Here is a 16,452-nt window from a genome sequence, read left to right as displayed (position 1 = left end):
CCCCTAATCCTGAACCCCTTCCCACACCCCTAAACTGCCACTGCTGCAGAAGTCACGGTATCCGTGATTTCCATGATCTACATGACACACTCATAGCTTTACTTATGAACTCCAGTACCTGTATCTGTACCTGAAGGAAGAGACAGCTATGTCTTTTTAGATCAGTGGTTGTAAACCTTTTTGTGCTCAGGATCCATTTGTAAATGTTTATGGCCTGTCGTGACCCAGTAAACAGTTTGGGGGTGGAGGCCCTAGCTTGGTTTCGGTTGGGTCCTACCCACTGGCAGGGGAAGGGAGGAGAGTTGGTTGCTGCCCAGCATTCACCCCACAGTTGCAGCTCTTATGCTGTGGGGCTGGCTGGACTTGGCTCTTCGCTCCAGGCATTGCAACCTCTGGGGTTGCAGTGCCAGTCAGGTTTGGCCCGGTTACCCTGACTAGATCAAATTTATCTGAGTGGAGTTGTGACCTGGCTCATGGAGTACAGTGCCTCTCACTCAGATTTGGCTTACTTGGACTCCTGTCGTCATGACATCTCGGCCAAACCTAAGTGGCGCTGGGGCCCCAGAGGTTGCAGTGCCTGGAGCAGGGAAGCAAGCCCAGCCAGCCCTGTGGGACAAGACCCACAGGAGCTGCCACGTAACCTTTGAAACATTCTGTCAACCCAATTTTGGGTCCCAACCCACGGGTTGGGAAACCCTGTTTTAGATTACCATAATGGTGAATGGCTGAACTGGTAAAGAGGAACAGATCCTAGGGGTGGGTTTGCGGGCGGTGAGGTCTCTACCTGTGGTTGGTGAAAGAGATCCTTGTAAGTCCAAATTCACTTAATGGCAGACAGACCAGGAACCAAAATTCCTTTCCATTTGGTAGTGTTAATGTGAAGTAATAGTACATTTAACATTTATTTTTAAAAAGGAAATGATTAAGAAAAATGTTAGTGGGGGCTGTGGTAAGATACTGTAGAATACATCCTTAATTTACAAGCTGCAAAGATCTTTTATTTTGAAGATCTGCTCTGACATTATTCAGTTAGGTGTGTTGCACATTCTTAAATTCTGATTGTGTATTTAAAAACTCTTGTTTAAAAAAATTTGTAATGAACTTTGGTTTTCTTTAGATTACAAATATGGGGAAAATTAAATAAGAGTTGTAACCATTGAGTTTTGGAACAGACATTATATATCGTTCTAGCAGAAAAGTCCTGACCTCCTGTTTTGGTTTCAGTAGGTGAATTTAGAATCTTATCTCTTCTGTTACAGCAGTTTCTGATGGTGGATGGGAAAAGGATTAAAGTATGCTCTGGAATTCCTTGGTACCAGGAAAAGATTTTTGTATAGTGACATAGGGTTAATACATTTCTCTGTATCGCATGCTAGGAATGCCTAAATACTGCTTGTGGCCAAGGAGGACTGGAATCTTCCTTCATGGGCAACTGATTGCTAAGAAACGTTTCCATAGAGATGTGAGACCACATGAGAATTTTGCTATGCTAGTATTAAGATTTAAAATTAGAAGTAGGTTCAGTAAGGATACAGCTAACAAAGACAAGGTTTCTTTTTGTGCAATATCTATTGAATATTGGATCCTTATTATACCTTTTGTCTTTCTCTTTTTAAAATATTCTATACTAAGTTTATAACTTAAATAAAACCATGCTGTAGCCCATTGTGAATATAATTTCTTAAGAACTTTTGTAGCTTGAGGGTACTATACCAAATTTTCTACAACTTAGGTAAGCCAAACTTAGTGCTACAACTAAGGGTATGTCTACACTGAAATTAAACACTCACGTCCAGCCCATATCACCTGATTTGGGGTGGGGGTGGGGGGCTCGGTCTACAAGGCTGTTTAATTACAGTTCAGACTTGGGCTGGCGTCAGGGCTCTGGGACTCTCCCCCCTCGTGTAGTCCCAAGGCTCAGGCTGGAGCTCAAGACCAAACATCTATACTGCAATTAAACAGTCTTGTATCTTGAGCCCTATAAGCCTGAGTCAGCTGACACGAGCCAGCCAGAAGTGTTTAATTGCAGTGTGAATGTACTCAAGAGCAGAATTTAGCCCACTGTCAGTAGTGTATTTACTCCTGGGGGAATTCTGCGCCACTGTGCATGTGCAGAATTTATGCCCCCCCGCAGATTTCTTTGCTTCCCTGCAGAAAAATGACTTTCTGATGTGGAAGCAGAGGGAAGCCACAAGAGCAGTCATACAACCCTCCTTACCAGTATGTTTTGGGTGCCCAAGGCAGCCGGCAGACATGTAAACATTGTGGAGCAGGTGGTGGGACTGGGAAAGACCCAGCTGGTGACTACCACCCTGCACCAGGCTCAGCTGCTAGTCCTGGCTGGGCTGGGGAAGACGGGACTTCCTCTTTCCCTGCATGGCATCTGGGGTTATGTCAGACCCACCCTCAGATTTCTCCCCAGCTATAGGAAGCTCTGCAAACTCTTCTCCCCCTTCTCTCACAATTGCTGCACTGACCGAGCCTCACCCCCGCACACCCATAACCCCCCTGACGAGCCCCATTCCTGCAGCACCTGGACTACCCCAGCGAGCCACCTGCACCTGGATCCCCATTGTACGGAGCACCAACCAGCTGCACTTGGATCCCCACCCCACTGAACCCCACTCCCCCAGCATCTGGACCCCACCACTGAGCCCCCCCCAGACCTTCCCACCCAAGCACCCCCCCCAACTGAGTCTCGACCACCTTCACCTGGACCCCTGTAGAGTCCTGTTACCGTTGCACCCAGAACCCCACAACAAGCCTTTGTGCAGCCAATGCCCCCAGTAAGAGGTCAATCCAGGTCACTGGCGGTGGTCAGCATTCGCATAATCTGATCCACCTTGGACACACTAGGCCTCCTGATCAAATCAGACAAATCAGTCCTGTCTACAGTGTAGAAAACAGAGTTTATTGGTGTGGTCCTGGACTCGACAGATGCCAGGCTTTACAGCTTTAGATAAGATTTCGTATGATGCAAAGCCTCATTCTGGACTTAAAGGCTTATCCTCTCACTGTGGTGAGAGGCTGTTTAAGGCTGATGGGGCACATGGCAGTGTGCCCTTATGTGGTCCAGTACACCAGACTGCGCCTCGGACTCCTTCAGGACTGGGTGGCAGAGGTATCTTCTCCAAGAAAGAACCACATAAACATGTTAGTGCACATGTCAAGTCACATCTTAACCTCCCTAGATTGGTGGACACATCTGCCCAGTGTATGCAAGGGAGTTGCTTTTGCCCCACCTGGTCACTCTTACTTTAATGATGGATGCCTCAGATGTGGGGTTGGGGGCTCATCTGGGACACCTGCAGACACAGGGTCTCTGGTCACCCCAAAATTTCAGTCTACACATAAACATCAGGGAGCTGTGGGCCATCTGTTTAGATTGCATGGAGTTCCTTTATCACATCAGGCAAATGGGTGTATTGGTGCTGATCGACAATGATTGCTGTGTTTTATGTAAAAGAGCAGGGAGAAGACTGGGCCTCACTGCTGTGTTGGGAAGCAAGACTGTCTGGGGGCCCATGGCCCGGGGGCTCAAAATATACTGGCAGATCACCTGTGGAGGCTGTTTTTCAATCACCACAAGTGGTCCTGTCACTCAGACATAGGAACGTCCATTTTCCAGCTCTGGGCATCTGCCCAAGTGGAGTTGTTTGCAACAAGGGATAACACAACAGCCTAGGTTCGCTGACATGCATTTTTACTGCTGTGGTCAGAAGGGCTGCTATGTTTATTCCCCCCCTCCCTTCTGCCCAGAGTTCTGTGCAAGAACAAGGCCAATCTTATACTGATTGCCCCAGCTTGGCCCCATCAACACTGGTTTTCACAGGTCTTGGACCTCTCGATCAGCCCCCAATGTTACCCCTGCTCCAGACACTGACCTAGCTTCATAGACTCCATGGGAGCATTCGTTGAAATGCTTCCGGTTCCACGTACAGGACCAGAAAGACGGGCAGAACCCCGGGGGAGAAAGGAAGGGATAGGAAGGACAGTGAAGCACTCATGTCTCTTCCCTAGCTTACCTGGGCAGTAACAGGTCAGGATATGACACCTAGTTGAAGAGATTTGGTAGAGGAGTGGCCAGTCTGTGGTCCGTTTCAAAGGCCATTAATCGCCAATTAAATCAGAGGCTTTCCATTCACTTTGGTGGACTTTGGATCAGTCTTCTAAGCATAGGCTGTTGACTTTGGGCTATGGTTTGATGATCAATGTCCTAGCATGTAAGCTGCCATCAGCAGCAGGCACCTGTGGCAGTACAGTTACTACTTGGAGCAACAATAAAGTACAGTGCAGTGTGGTGTTCCCTGGGCCTCTGAGCCACCTTGAACTGCAGGCAACATGCCTCCTTCACTTTCCAGCATGCCTGAGATTCATAAGTGTAGGATTTTGGCCTCATGGTCTGGAACCAGTTCATGTTTGGTATAGCTTGTAATACTGATAAACTCATGAGCACTGCTAAAACTTCTAGAAGAAATTATTACAAAGTGAGGATTTAGTTTGAGTTATAATTCAGATTAAAATTAGCTAAAAACAATTAAACGTTTAACAAATATTTTTTTACAGTAGTTGTCTTCAGGCAACAGTTATTCTCTTCATAATTTAAATTTGTAGAGAGAGTTGTTTGCACATAATGGGTGTGTGTCCATCCATCCCCTTGGAATTGGTTACAAAATAGAATCTCCTTATACTATGTCATACCAGAAATAAAGAAGTGAACTCTTTGAATTCTTGCTTTATTTCAGTACGAAAGGTCTGATTTCTCCATTTTTGTAACAGGGTATCTTAATTTGTTTCCTACCAGCAAAATTTTCTTCTTGGTGTTCAGCCTTCCACTCTGCCATTTTCCCTATTACATAGGCAGAGCTCTGTGATTTCTACAGCCATTGCCAAAATGGATCTATACAGAGGATTTAAGGAGAGTCTGTTCTTATACTAAGTAGCTGGCTCCTCGAAAAGCTTGAGCACATTCTATGCTCATGCCATTTTACTGTAGCTATTTTTCAAATAGATATCACTGCATTACTCCTGCTACATAGGTATTACCCAATTTAAAAGAATGGAGCTCACTAGAAGTATTTACGGTACAATTCTAGTGTGGTGTATGTCTATGCTGGAATAGTATGCCCCACCACTTAGAGGAAAATGAGATTGCTTGTAAAAACCTAGCAATTCACGTGTCTCCTTAAAATAACTTACAAAAATAACAGGATTTTATTAAATCACATTAGAGTTTTCTATTTTTTAACAAATCTTTAAGATTTATCATTTACTAAAGTGCTAATCACTAAAATAAAAGGAGAAACATTTTAAAACAATCGGCCATTTTATATAATAGAGTTTGAGAAACTTTCTGTGATTAGCTGTATTTATTTGCTTGTCTGTGGAATTTCAGAACCATTCTACTTACTGTTTGATGAGCAAATGTATACTTTTTTCCTATGCTATCTTCATCTTGCATAATTTTGTTGGTAAATGCTGTCTGTATAGGTAGGGTTGGATTTTTCAAAAACTGTGTTGCTATTGAAGTCAATGGGAATTTTGCCATTGACTTTAATGGGGGTAGAGTTAGACTAGAAATGGGATTTTCAAGATACTAATCTTTGTTTCTTTTCACTGTGGGCATGTTTGGGAATTTTGCTATTGACCTGTGTATGAGCAAGACTGGGTCAGGTTAGTGCTCAGATTTGAAAATTTTTTAGCATCTTTCTAGCAAAAACCTTACATAAGCGTGATTCTTTGTGGTTTTGATTAAAACTGTTTTTCAAATCCCAGGTAGCAAGGACTGTAGTCCTAGAACAAGCAAACATTTCAAAATAACATAAATCACTTTTGAAAATAGGATTTAGGAATCAAATCACTTTTGAAAATGGGACTCAGGCTCTTAAGTCACTTGAGGCACTTTTTAAAATTTTACCCTTTGATTTATTTCATATAATAGTGCAAGTACTAATTTGTAACTTTTCCCCCCTCCCAAGGTATCCAGAGAATGGTATAGTAGAAATGCGTGCCAATAATCTTCGACCACGAGCAAGAACCATTTTGAAGTGGAGTGAACTCAATGTGGGTGATATGGTGATGGTTAACTACAATGTAGAGACTCCAGAAGAGAGAGGATTCTGGTTTGATGCAGAAATTACCTCTCTGAGGGAAATCTCAAGGACTAACAAAGAAGTTCATGCCAAAATTCTTCTGGGGTAAGATTTTATTGACCGGTTTTGAAAGCATGCTGTATGCAGGAAAAAAAAATCAGAGCTTTCAGTTTTGGCCATTGCGTTTCATTAGATTAAAAATGTAACATTCCATTTTACCTCTGTATCTGTGTGGATCCTGGAATTTTTTTTTAGCAGATGGAGACTTTTTGGGATCAATGCATTTGGAGTGTGGGTGTCTTCTCTTCTGTCTCCTCTCAACCTCCTCTTTTTTTAAACTATTGGTTGATTGAATTGCCAGGGCTAATCTTATTGCGTGATCTGTTACCTGTGATCCCATTGGATCAGACTAGTAACATGTTTTCCTTCAATACCATCAAGGCTGAACCATCCATTTTCAATGGATTTTTTTGTTTTGTTTTTTGTTCAGGCCCTTTGGGAATCTCCAGATCCTAATGGGTGACAGTTATCTTTGGCAATCTGGACAGACTTCTCAGTCTGCTAGTAGAATGTTCAGGGCCAGATGGTTCGTAGGTGAATAGTGGAATGGGAGTAAACAAATTCTTTGAGCTTTCTATATGGACAAATTCAGCTATTTCACTGACTCTTATACAAGATGCTCAAGGACAGCCCTTCAGAGGCTGAATTTACTTCAACAAAAGTCTAGTACAGGATTTTGAGGTAAGCAATGAGATTGCCTTCTTCCCCCTTTGTCATTTTCTTTTAGTGCTATAATTGAGGATGTCTGAGTTATATGTTGACTTCATGGTGAATTTTGGGCAGACAAGCATCCCTTCCTTCACCTTAGAGGGCTTTTGCTAACAAGTCTGCTTCAGCGTTTAGCAATGAAGGCTGTAATGCCTTTAGAATACATTTAGAACGTTTTTCTCAACACAGGACTCTTCATGTGAATCAAAGTTACATATTTTAAGCTGGATATAGAAATTTCTCTGAAGGATTATTGAAACATAGTATGCCTTTTTAATGTAAATATCCTTGATCTTCAATTTGAAGTATTATCTGTCTGTTTCAAAATCATCCTCTGTTGGATATGCTAACTAAGACAATCAAATAACTTTCTTTTTGTCCATTTTATTGAGAGAGATTAGAAATGTGTAAACCATAATAGAAGGTTATTACCTTCAGTATCTTCTGCTGAACTAACTTAATGGTCTGAAATCTACGATTTGTGGACATGGCCAAAATCTAGTTTGATGCTAACTATATTCTCTGTATAGTTCTCAATTATAGTGCTTCAGGTGATTGTGCATATAGATTCTGCTTTTGGTGCACATGGATTACGTGTGTGTGTGTGTGTGTGTGTGTGTGTGTGTGTGTGTGATGAGATTATTTTTGGGTAGCAGTATTCATTAGGGCCACACCAGTGTCCTGGATGGTCTCGTGCCCTCCACCAAGGACATAAATGGGAGAGTAATTCCAGCAGCCCCATAGGTCCTTCTTACTGCCCATTGCTGCAATTCGCAACCCTTGGCATTATCCACTTCTCTTGCATACTGTGCCTTTCACCTTAGATTTTAGGACTAGTTGATTTGTTAATTAGTTTTAGTTGATAAACTAAATTTCCTTTTGCCTGTTGGCACATCTATTTTAAAAAAATAGATGTTTAAGTCAGTTAAGTATCCTTTAGCATAGACAGCCCTCTGTATTAGGGTGCTAAGATGATAGTAGAGGCGGAGTTACCAATCTGCAAGACCTGTTACTTGTGTGACTGCACTATGCCTATAAATGATGGGGATCCTTAGTGTTTCATTTGCCTTGTGGAAGAACACATTATGTATTATTCATTTTCCAAGTGTACCCAGAAGGTGAGAGAGGTGAGACTGAAACTCTTCCTGCCAGAGAAGTTGTTGATGCAGGCCTCGTCAGATCACATCCCTCTGGCATGTTTTGCCATGCTGTGTAGACAAGCTCTTAATTTGGCAGTCATCTTTGAAGCAAGGCTGAGCTTTCTGAGTCAGGACTTCTTTCTCCCCACATTATTTCCAGCAGTAGGATGACTGAGTAGAGAGCAAGTACAAGGCCAAAAAAATGCACTAATTGTTCTTCCATATTTTCAGCATTGAATAGAACAGTTCTGCTAGTTTTGCCATCCACAGGAGTAGGATGAGGCCTAAGTTGTATGAGAAAAGGTGAATCCTCGTACAGCAATCCAGAAGATTTCTTGTATCCACTCCTAGCTGTCATGCGATTAAGGTCTGTGATGAGTTGGTTGAGCAGAGTGTGGAAACTTGCTTATTTATTTTTTTTTAAACAGTCGCTATAGGATTTTTAGACAATGCCACAGCAACACATGATCAGTAGAGTAAAATAACTAGTCCTATGTCTTTATAAACCCAGCTAATATTCCCTCTTTAGCAGAGTGAACAATCACTTGCTTAATGACTTCTTCAGGTGGCATTTACAGCAGAAGTTCTTCTTCTACAGCATGCCTTATTCAGTAGCCTGCTTCCGGCTTGGTGGTTGTAATAATTTCCAGGGGCTAAATATCTTTACAACCTTCCCCCACATGATCTCCGTATCCATTTATTCTGTAGACCCAGACCCACTCTTAAGGAATTCCATAAGACTATTAAAATGGCCATATCTCTTTAAGAAAACAAGTGGGCTACTTACTTTCAATCCCTGTTATTTACTGAATTGTTCAGTGGGTATACTCCTTCAGACATTTCTCCACATAAGGATTGATTCTGTACTTAATACAATACAGAATTTCATTGAGTGACAGCCCTTGTATAATATGCAATGTATTTGTGGGCTTTTTATTTATTTGCTTTTGATTTGTGGAGTTTTTGTTTATTCCAATATTTCAAGTGTTTGTTTCCACCTACAAACACCTGTTTTGGGATTTGTTGCATCATTGCCAATTCATATTTGTAACAATACTCATAAACTTAATTTAGTTCCTCTCTTAATCTTTTGTTTTGAATATTTTGAGGGAAGCACAACTTTTTCTCACTTACATATTAAGATTCTTTAGGAAATCTTTACTTAGTTATCTTGAAAGCTAAGTGTGATGTGCTTTTCAAGAACTATCTTACATTAGACAGGTAATTGAATTAATGGCATTTTCTTTACTCGTTTGTTTCTTTAATTTTTAACAGAACATTCCTGACAACAGGTGCTTGGATTTGATCTAAAAGTGCATAGTAATTGTCAATCCAAAAAAAGTGATGATGGTAATAACCTTACCACACTTGCAGATGTACAGCGCTGTGAGTTAAACCTGACTTCGTGCAGCTGAGTAGGGAAAGCGCTGCAGTCTGTCCACACTGACAGCTGCCAGTGCACTGTCGTGGCCACATTTGCGGCAATTGCAGCGCTATTGGTAGCGGTGCATTATGGGCAGCTATCCCACAGAGCACCTCTTCCCATTCTGGCGCCATGGGTTGTGGGAAGGGGGTGTGGGTGCAGGGCATCTGGGTCCTGTCCCAACGCCCCATGATGCATCGCTTCACATCCCAGAAATCGCTTTGTTTCCATCCACCTTTGGTGCCATCTTTCAACAGTTTCTGTGCAGCGCGATCTGTTGTCTGTGGGAAATGGAGCCCGAACTGCTGAGGTGTATGCTGACTTGTCTCACCAGCACGTCACGTTTGGCTGTCAAACTATTCCTTAAGATCCAGAGTGAGAGTGAGGAGTCCGACGATGCTATTGAGCCGCGTAATGCGTACGGCGTGAAATTGCTTGTGGCATTCACGGACATGCTCGGCACCGTGGAACACCGCTTTTGGGCTCGGGAAACAAGCACCGAGTGGTGGGATCACATCGTCATGGAAGTCTGGGATGACGAGCAGTGGCTGCAGAACTTTCGGATGAGAAAAGCCACTTTCATGGGACTGTGTGAGGAGCTTTCCCCCACCCTGCGCTGCAAGGACACGAGATTGAGAGCTGCCCTGCCAGTGGAGAAGCGGGTGTCTATTGCAGTCTGGAAGCTGGCAACTCCAGACAGCTACCGGTCAGTCACAAACCAGTTTGGAGTGGGAAAGTCGACTGTTGGAATCGTGTTGATGCAAGTTCATAGATTCTAGGACTGGAAGGGACCTCGAGAGGTCATCGAGTCCAGTCCCCTGCCCGCATGGCAGGACCAAATACTGTCTAGACCATCCCTGATAGACATTTATCTAACCTACTCTTAAATATCTCCAGAGATGGAGATTCCACAACCTCCCTAGGCAGTTTATTCCAGTGTTTAACCACCCTGACAGTTAGGAACTTTTTCCTAATGTCCAACCTAGACCTCCCTTGCTGCAGTTTAAACCCATTGCTTCTTGCTCTATCCTTAGAGGCTAAGGTGAACAAGTTTTCTCCCTCCTCCTTATGACACCCTTTTAAATACCTGAAAACTGCTATCATGTCCCCTCTCAGTTTTCTCTTTTCCAAGTTTGCACAAATGGGGTTCCCTAACTGTGGAGGGGCAATTGATGTGACGCACATTCCTATTCTGGCACCACCCCACCTAGGATCCAAGTACATTAATTGGAAGGGGTATTTCTCTATGGTTCTCCAGGCGCTTGTGGATCATCGTGGGCGTTTCATTGACATTAACACAGGCTGGCCCAGAAAGGTGCATGATTCACGCATCTTTCAGAACACTTGGCTGTTCAGGGAGATGCAGGCCAGGGCTTTTTTCCCAGAGCGGAAGATCACAGTAGGGGAAGTTGAAATGCCCATTGTGATCCTTGGAGATCCCGCTTACCCGTTAATGCCGTGGCTCATGAAACCCTACACAGGGAGCCTTGACAGCAGCAAGGAATGGTTCAACTACAGGCTGAGCCGGTGCCAAATGACTGTGGATTGTGCCTTTGGCAGTTAAAAGGCCCGCTGGCGATCTCTGTATGGGAAGCTGGACTTGGCCGAAAACAGCATCCCCGCTGTTATATCCGCGTGCTGTGCCCTCCATAATATTTGTGAAGGGAAGGGTGAAAGCTTCACTCGGGCATGGACCTCTGAGGTTCAACACCAGGAGGTTAAATTTGCACAGCCAGAGAGCAGAGCTATTACAGGGGCCCAGCACGGGGCTGCAAGGATTAGGGATGCCTTGAGGGAGCAATTTGAGGCTGAAAACCAGCAGTGATATCTGGTGCCCTGCACGGGAGTGAAGTGCAGTAGTTCCAATCTTTAGGAATCCGTGTTTGCTAAGCAGACTTGCAGTGCCTGTTTATTTCCTGGACTAAGGAGTCTTTTACTTTATGCAATCATAAAGAATGTTTTCAAAGCCAATAAATCCATTTATTGAAAAGAAGAAAAAATTATTTATTGAAAAGAAACAAGGGAGTGGAGTGGGGAACGGTCTAATCACAGATTCGCGTATGTCCTGTCTGGTGTGCTGTGCAGTGAGTGCTGCACTTCAGGATAGCTATACTGCATGGTGATGGGGGTTGAGTGCAGAGGGTAAGGGTCGTGCTTTTCAGGGCTGGGTGGTGAAGATACTGGTGTTGGAGGCAGCGGGTGGCGTGAAGAACACAGAAGTTGGGGAAAGTGGGTTGGAGGTGACAGTGGGGCACAACAGAGTTTTGGGACAAGGGCTGTGGGGGGGGGGGGTGGCGTTTGCGGTACTGCTCCTCTTTCTGCATGGCTACGAGCTCCTGGATAGCGTCTGCTTGGCGCTCCAGGATGCTTATGAGCCGATCTGTGCTTTGCTGCCGGTGCTTGGTGCTTTGCCGTTGGTGCGCTGCATTTTCCTGGCGGATCCTGCTTTCTTTTCCCCCTAGTTCTGTGCTTTCTCATTCTCTTTAATAGATTGCCGCATCACTTCTTGCAGCATGTCTGCTTTGCTTTTTTGTGGTCTCTTCCTGAGTCTTTGCAGTCTCTGAGCAGGCGATAAGAGGGACGGCTGAGGTCTCAAGGTTGATGCAGCTGTATAGGCAAAATGCAACATTTAACAGAGGCAGCATTGTTTATACCAGACAGAGTAATGATTTCCCCCGCACTTAAGGAGTAGAAAACACACAGGGTCTACACAATTGCATAATTTCCCCGTCTGAAACAGAGTGCACACATCCCACGGGAGCCTCAAAATGGTGAGTAAGGGGGACTGATTGTTTCAGGGCTGCACTGTCCTCTGAGTTTCTGTGCCTTGGGGAGAGCCAACAGCTTCAGGGGGCATCTACACTGAACGCTGTCCCAACATTTTCCACAGGAGTTCGTCCTGGACGATATCTCACTGCTGAGGGCGACCTGGGAAGCAAGGGAGGGTTTTCTACTGCAATGCGGCTTCTGCTCTGGCCCATATGCAGCTTGCCTGTGTGCAGCAATGGTGTCCCCCCCCCCGCCCCTTGCGGCACAGTGGCGCGGACACGTTAGCCTGGCTGGGACAAGGACCACGGTGGCTCTCCCGATAAGCCTGTGCAAGCGCATTGCACATATTCTGGATGAGACATTCGAGGAGATTACTGAGGCTGATTACCGCGATGTGATAAACCACATCAATGCACTATTCCGCATCTAGGCATGCATGCCTAACCCTCCTCTCCCAAAGAGCCCGCACAGAAAAAATCCCCCCCCCCCTCTGGCTCTGAAATATCCATGGTGGTGCTCGGAGTGGAGGTGGGGTTAACCCCGAGTATCGTATCCAGCTCTTTGTAAAATTGGCAGGTCGCGGGGGGAGCACCCGAGCGGCCGTTTGTATCGCGGGCTTTGCGGTAGGCACTCCGCAGCTCCTTCACTTTAATCCTGCACTGCAGGGCGTCCCGGTCATGGCCCCTTTCCATCATGTCCTTTGATACCTTCCCAAAGGTATTGTAATTTCTACGGCTGGAGCGCAGCTGGGACTGTACAGCTTCCTCCCCCCAAACACTGAGGTCCAGCAACTCGCCATTGCTCCATGCTGGGGCTCGCTTGGAGCGTGGAGGCATGGTCACCTGGAAAGATTCACTGATCACACTCCACGCCACGCTGGGCTGAGCAAACAGGGAGGGGATTTTTAAAATTCCCAGGGAATGTAAAGGGTGGGTCACATGATTGGTTACCTGAGGCCAGGGCAGTGGAGTTTGAACTGATGACCAGAGTGGCTAGAACAGGCAGTGTGGGATACTGCCGAATAATTTTGGAGGCCATTCACAGCGCATTGGGCGGCCACACTGGCGCCGCAGCGCTGCAGAGCAGTACTCACTATTCCTCTCAGGGACATGGAGTACATGCAGTGCTGCAACCACGGAGATACAGCGCTGCAAATGCCTTGCCAGTGTGGACGGGGAGTGAGTAAAGCCGCCCCCAGCGCTGTAACAGGGCTGTAACTCGCAAGTGTAGCCAAGGCCTAAGATGCTCAGGACTGTGGGCAGCACTGCGCACCCCCTATTGTGTATACAAATTGAATAATTTACACATGCAAAAAGGTTAGGTGGGTACCTAACTAGTCATTTGCATGTACATTTATCTGATTTGTATGCACAGTAGAAATAACAATATGGGCCAGTGGAGGTGTACTTTCTGCATTAATTTCTTTGCACTGACATCAGACCGCTTTTTGAATATTTGATACCAATATTACACAGTATTTTGGGGGAAAGGAAGTGAAAATATCAGTTGATAGTACAGGCTGTATTTTAGGGCTGTCAAGCGATTAAAAAAATTAATCGTGCGATTAATCGCGCTGTTAACAATAGAATACCATTTATTTTAAATATTTTTGGATGTTTACTACATTTTCAAATATTAATTTCAATTACAACACAATACAAAGTTGTACAGTGCTCACTTTATATTTATTTTTTATTACAAATATTTGCACTGTAAACAAATTATTTTTCAATTCATCTCATACAAGTAGTGCAATCTCTTTATCATGAAAGTTGAACTTACAAATGTAGAATTATGTACAAAAATCTGTATTCAAAAATAAAACAATATAAAGCTTTAGAGCCTACAAGTCCACTCAGTCCTACTTCTTGGTCAGTCACTCACTCAGACAAACAAGGTTGGTTACAATTTTCAGGAGATACTGCTGCCTGCTTCTTGTTTACAATGTCACCTGAAAGTGAGAACAGGCGTTCGCATGGCAGTGTTGTACTGGTGTTGCAAGATATTTACGTGCCAGATGCACTAAAGATTCATATGTCCCTTCATGCTTCAACCACCATTCCAGAGGACATGCTTCCATGCTGAATCAAGTTCTGCTTTATAACGATCCAAAGTAGTGCGGACTGATGCATGTTCATTTTCATCATCTGAGTCAGATGCCACCAGCAGAAGGTTGATTTTCTTTTTTGGTGGTTCGGGTTCTGTAGTTTCCGCATCAGTCTGTGGCTCTTTTAAGACTTCTCAAAGCATGCTCCACACCTTGTTCCTCTCAGATTTTTGGATGGCACTTCAGATTTTTAAACTTGGGTTGAGTGCTGTAGCTATTTTTAGAAATCTCACATCGGTACCTTCTTTGCGTTTTGTCAAATCTGCTGTGAAAGTGTTCTTAAAATGAACATGTGCTGAGTCATCATCTGAGACTGCTAGAGCATGAAATATATGCAGATGCAGGTAAAACAGAGACGGAGACATACAATTCTCCCCCCAAGGAGTACAGTCACAAATTTAATTGACTCATTTTTTTAATGAACATCATCAGCATGGAAGCATGTCCTTTGGAATGGTGGCCAAAGCATAGAAGGGGTTGACTACAAAAGTGCCATGCAAACGCCTGTTCTCACTTTCAGATGACGTTGTAAATAAGAAGCAGACAGAAGTATTTCCTGTCAATGTATACAAACTTGTTTATCTTGGCGATTGGCAGAATAAGAAGTAGGATTGATTGGACTTATAGGCGCTCAAGTTTAACACTGTTTTGTTTTTGAGTGCAGTTATGTAACCAAAAAAATCTGCATTTGTAAGTTACACTTCCATGATAGAGATTGTTCTTCAGTACTTGTATGAGGTGAATTGAAAAATACTATTTTTTATTATTTTTACAGTGCATATATTTGTAATAAAAATAATATAAAGTGAGCACTGTACACTTTGTATTCTCTGTAATTGAAATCAATATTGAAAATGTAGAAAAACATCCAAAATTATTAATTACATTTCAATTGGTATTCTATTGTTATAAGTGTGATTAAACACCATTAATTTTTTTGAGTTAATCGTGTAAGTTAACTGTGATTAATTGACATCCCTACTATATTTTGATAGTATGGAAATAAACAAGTATTTAGGGTTCAAATAGGGCTGTCATTTTGAAGAAACTACCCCCAAGGATCTCTAATATCTCCTTGTGGTCCCTCCTGAGACTATGTAAGGGTGCTGCTATCCTGACCCCTTTCAGTTCCTTCTTCCCACCCACAGTCTGAGTCAGAATACTCTGTAGCATTTTCCTCTGCCTTTTTTGACAGTCACCTAGTCAGCATCTATTGCTTGGTAAATAGTTGGCAGTTACTACCCTGTACTTAGGTTTTCCTTTAAAAATTATTTTTTGTTCTGTTTTTATTCATTCTTAGTTGGTGGTGCTGAGCAGCAAGGGCACGCAGCACTTTCCAAGCTTCAAATACTGCCTTTTCCCAGTAGTAACGCTCCCAACCACCCCTGCCCACTCTCACATGTTTTTTATGTTGTGCCTTGGTGAGGGGGACACTAAAGAGAGATGTGCATTTGCTTATCCTTCAGAAAGCATATGCAGATTTCCAGGGATCTGCACCTCATGGAGCAAACATTGAGGCCTGCCTCGGCAGCGGGCCTAGTTCCCAATCGTCTTGTTAGCACTCGTTCAACTGCTGCCCCCTGCCATAGCTTCTCTCAGGCCTCTGATTCATTTCTGAGGAGGAGAGGCCAATCCTTCTCTGATGTTCCTCTCAAGGGGATCCATAAGACTAACTGAGGCCATTCTAGCTCCAAGAGAGGTTCATTGTCATCCTTGAAAAGGGGCTCCCTACAACATCGTGACTCACCACATACCCAGGGTAGAGCTGGGCCATCCACCTGTGTCTCCCCGGTGCTCAGGTGAGAAGAGCCAGGTACCATACTGTTGACTGCAGAACAGTCCATGCAGCTGCCTTCGAGTCCAGTACTGACAGACATTGTTTCAGTGGCGTTAATCTCTCTACATACCACCCCCCAGGCATTCATGGTGGCAAGGGACCTACTGTGCCTGTCTGACTTCAATTCACCCTTAGTACAAGAGTTTACTGGTCCCTTGGTGCCACCTGTTGCTCCTGGCCAATTGACCTCTTTGGCACCGGGGCGGTCACTGACCTTAGTACAGGCTAAGAGACAATTTAAGGGCTACACCTCAACACAGTCCACTATGCAGCCTTGCTCCTCAATACTGGGATACCCTTCCACTCTGGCATGGATG

The 16,452-nt window shown here is 44.1% G+C and overlaps 1 protein-coding gene across 2 annotated transcripts in view; it reads left to right on the top strand.

Moving 5' to 3' along the window:
• Positions 1 to 16,452, top strand: part of UHRF2 (ubiquitin like with PHD and ring finger domains 2) — a 174,414-nt gene that overhangs the window by 59,478 nt on the left and 98,484 nt on the right. For both annotated transcript variants that reach the window (XM_034773107.1, XM_034773106.1), the window contains exon 4: positions 5,979 to 6,197. In XM_034773107.1, the coding sequence (XP_034628998.1) occupies positions 5,979 to 6,197 (219 nt within the window). The remainder of the gene's footprint in view (positions 1 to 5,978; positions 6,198 to 16,452) is intronic.

This window comes from Trachemys scripta, chromosome 6 (assembly GCF_013100865.1).
Source record: "Trachemys scripta elegans isolate TJP31775 chromosome 6, CAS_Tse_1.0, whole genome shotgun sequence".
Lineage (NCBI taxonomy): Eukaryota > Metazoa > Chordata > Testudines > Emydidae > Trachemys > Trachemys scripta.
Note: the sequence above shows the minus strand (reverse complement) of the source record. Positions and strands in the feature narration are given on the sequence as shown.